Source organism: Trematomus bernacchii, unplaced genomic scaffold, assembly GCF_902827165.1.
Source record: "Trematomus bernacchii unplaced genomic scaffold, fTreBer1.1, whole genome shotgun sequence".
In the NCBI taxonomy this organism is placed as follows: domain Eukaryota; kingdom Metazoa; phylum Chordata; class Actinopteri; order Perciformes; family Nototheniidae; genus Trematomus; species Trematomus bernacchii.
Window position 1 is genome coordinate 449,722 of NW_022987776.1, and position 2,923 is coordinate 452,644.

At 39.4% G+C, this 2,923-nt stretch overlaps 1 protein-coding gene across 1 annotated transcript in view; it reads left to right on the plus strand.

Moving 5' to 3' along the window:
- Positions 1–2,550, plus strand: part of cenpo (centromere protein O) — an 8,181-nt gene extending 5,631 nt beyond the window's left edge. The window contains exons 5-6 of the mRNA XM_034148991.1: positions 11–170; positions 2,108–2,550. Of these exons, the coding sequence (XP_034004882.1) occupies positions 11–170; positions 2,108–2,208 (261 nt within the window). The 3' untranslated portion in view covers positions 2,209–2,550. The remainder of the gene's footprint in view (positions 1–10; positions 171–2,107) is intronic.
- Positions 2,551–2,923: the final 373 nt, after the last annotated feature.

Below are 2,923 nucleotides of genomic sequence, written 5' to 3' on the forward strand. Positions count from 1 at the left end.
TTTTTTCATCGGGCTTCATGAGACTGTGAAGGTGATGGAGAGTAACCTCCTGTGTTCGTTAATCATCCTGATGTTCAAGCTACCTGTGGAGAAGAAGATCGTTCTCTGCTCGCTCCATTACTGCGACACCAGCCGGAGTCTCCCAACACGCGTCTCCTTCCAGTGTGACGGTACTTTACTACGAATATGATCATTATGGGAACTGAACGTTCCCATAATGATCAGAACCAGAGTTAAAGTACAAAAGCAGGTTTACACATAGGAGGAATTTGCTTTGGTGTGAGCAAAACATTGTAATATTTAACTACTTTAAAGACTCAGAATATTCACTTTTCTCAGAATTTTCATATTTTTTCCTCAGAATTTTCACTTTTCTCAAAAATGTTCTGAGCAAAAATAAATTATATTTTAAAAACTACTTTTAAGACTATTATACCAAATTGGAAAATAAAGACAATATTTCAAAATATAAATATGTAATAAACTGAGAACAGTAAAATAAAATATGACATGCTATAAATTCAACGTGGAGCTGTGCAGATTTAAATATAGGTCGTGTGGAGTGTAAATGAACAACATGTGCAGGATTTATATCGTAATAATGTCTATTAAAGACCCAATTTGTGAGTTAATCAGTTAGTGCAGCGGTTTTCAAAGTGTGAGGGGCGCCTCCCTTGGGGGGCGCCAGAGAGCTTCAGGGGAGGCGCAGCCTGAGAAAAAAATTACGAGAAACAGTGAAATCTAGCTGGTTAATTTCAGCTAACTTTATGCGAGCGGCTCAGTGTGCGAAAACTCACACGTCCGATCGTCCGGGACGTGTTATTTATAATATCGGACAAATACATCTTTCCATTGACGTGTCCGACGGACAAGTGACGTTTTTCGCCCATAAATGTTAGTTTCGGTTCTGCTTGTCGATTCCTAAGGAAATGCATCTCGCCGCTTTCTGTACTGTTAGACGGAATTAGATTCAAACTAGGGCTGAACGATTAATCGATTTTAAATCGAAATCGCGATTTTAAATGATGCAATTATCAAATCGTTTTTTTTGTTCTTGTGTGTCAGTCATCCACACCAATCAGAAGTGCTGTGCTCCACATGTACCAGCCATTGTTAACCAATCAGAAGTGGCCCATGATAGTAGGTGATTGATCCAATCACCTGCCAAGTGTTTTTGAAATACCTTTCCAAATGGCTTCCAGTGGAGCTCTCCTGATGGTTTCTGAGTCAGGTTAGTAATGCTCCATCACATGTTTCTATTACAGGGTGAATCTGAAACTGAAGCTTGACTTTAAAGCAACGGAAGTTTCATGTAAGTTTAGTTCTTTCACTCGTAGCTCGGGCTGCGGGGGTGCTAGAGACGGGAGCACGTTGATGCGACCTTCCTAGCCGGAGATATGGCCGCATTTTACAATAAACTTCCGTTGGGTCGCTTAAAAACAAATATCGCGAATCGAATCGCAATCGCAATATTAGTCAGAAAAATCGCAATTAGATTTTTTTCCCAAAATCGTGCAGCCCTAATTCAAACACACAGAGACGAGACGAGAAGAGAGAAACACTCGGGAGTAATTTCAAATGGCGTGCTCAAAAAAGAGAGAGGTAGACAGAGAAAACATTTAATGACATGTTCTCTCACTGGACCTCTTTGAAATGCAATTGAATGCCCCTGCATTACAGCAACAACAACAACAATAATAATAATAGCAATAATAATTGGGAGGGGGGGGCACCGCGGCTGTTCTTATGTTCTCTGAGGGGAGGCTCACCTTCCCACACTTTGCAAACCCCTGAGTTAGTGCATTGATGCAAAATCTATTGGCATTAGTTTTGATAATATTAGTAGTTTTTGTCGAGCCTTTTCTTTTCTAAATCCTAGGAAATGTGATATATCTGCAGGATTCTTTAACCAACAAAATCATTTAAATTAATCCAGAAAAATGTCTATTATACTTTTATATATTTAGCATTAGAGCACTCTTACTCGTGCAATAATAAAATACTAAATGTATGACTGGAGACAAACAGAGATGACACGCTGTATGTAGAATATTCCCTCCTTTATAAATGTGATTATTATGCATTTATATATTTGTGTTTTCTGCAGATGAGGCTCTTCCTGATTTTCCGGAGTGGAAGAAGACCCTCCTGGAGACCCCGCTGCACAAAGCTCTGTGCACCATGAGGAACACGGGAAACATCCTGTAGTTTAATCCGAGACATAATGAACATTTCCACATTTAAAATGCACAGTTCTGGTTTTTAGAAGTGAGGGATATTAGCAGAAAACAGCAGCTAAGTTATATGACTCCTGTGGACGATCTGCAGTCACATAAAACACGTTTATATTTAAGCTTTATTTAGAATAGTTCCCCTCTTGACCTTGTTGTTATCTACGCTTTTTTTTAAAGATACCAGGCTCCATAGAAATCTCATAATATCAGAACTTTGTTGTTGAAATACCAGAACTATTTTCTGTTTTGTACAATGATTGTTTAAGTTTTCTTCCAACTGCAACAACCTATTATTAAACATCCATAAAACACGTTATATCTGTTTATATTTAAGCTTTATTTAGATTATTTCCCCTCTTTACCTTGCAGCTCTTTCTGATGGTATCTGTGCTCCTTCAAAGGTACCAGACTTCCATAGAAATCAGGTATATGTTACCTCTCAGAACAAAAAGAGTTTCTGTCTCCAGTTCATCAGAGAGAAGAGACGGTGTTGATAAGAATACATATTTATTGCCAGGAATACACAAATGGATGGTAATGGAGGTTTTGGCGATAGGCCCCGTTGTGTAGGAGTATCATTCGGGAGGGGAGACGATCCGATGAACCTCCCGGCGGTCCTAGACACTTGTGGATGGTGATGAATGGATGGTTTGGAACCTGGGTCGGTCCTGAAGGGGAGTGGCTTAGCT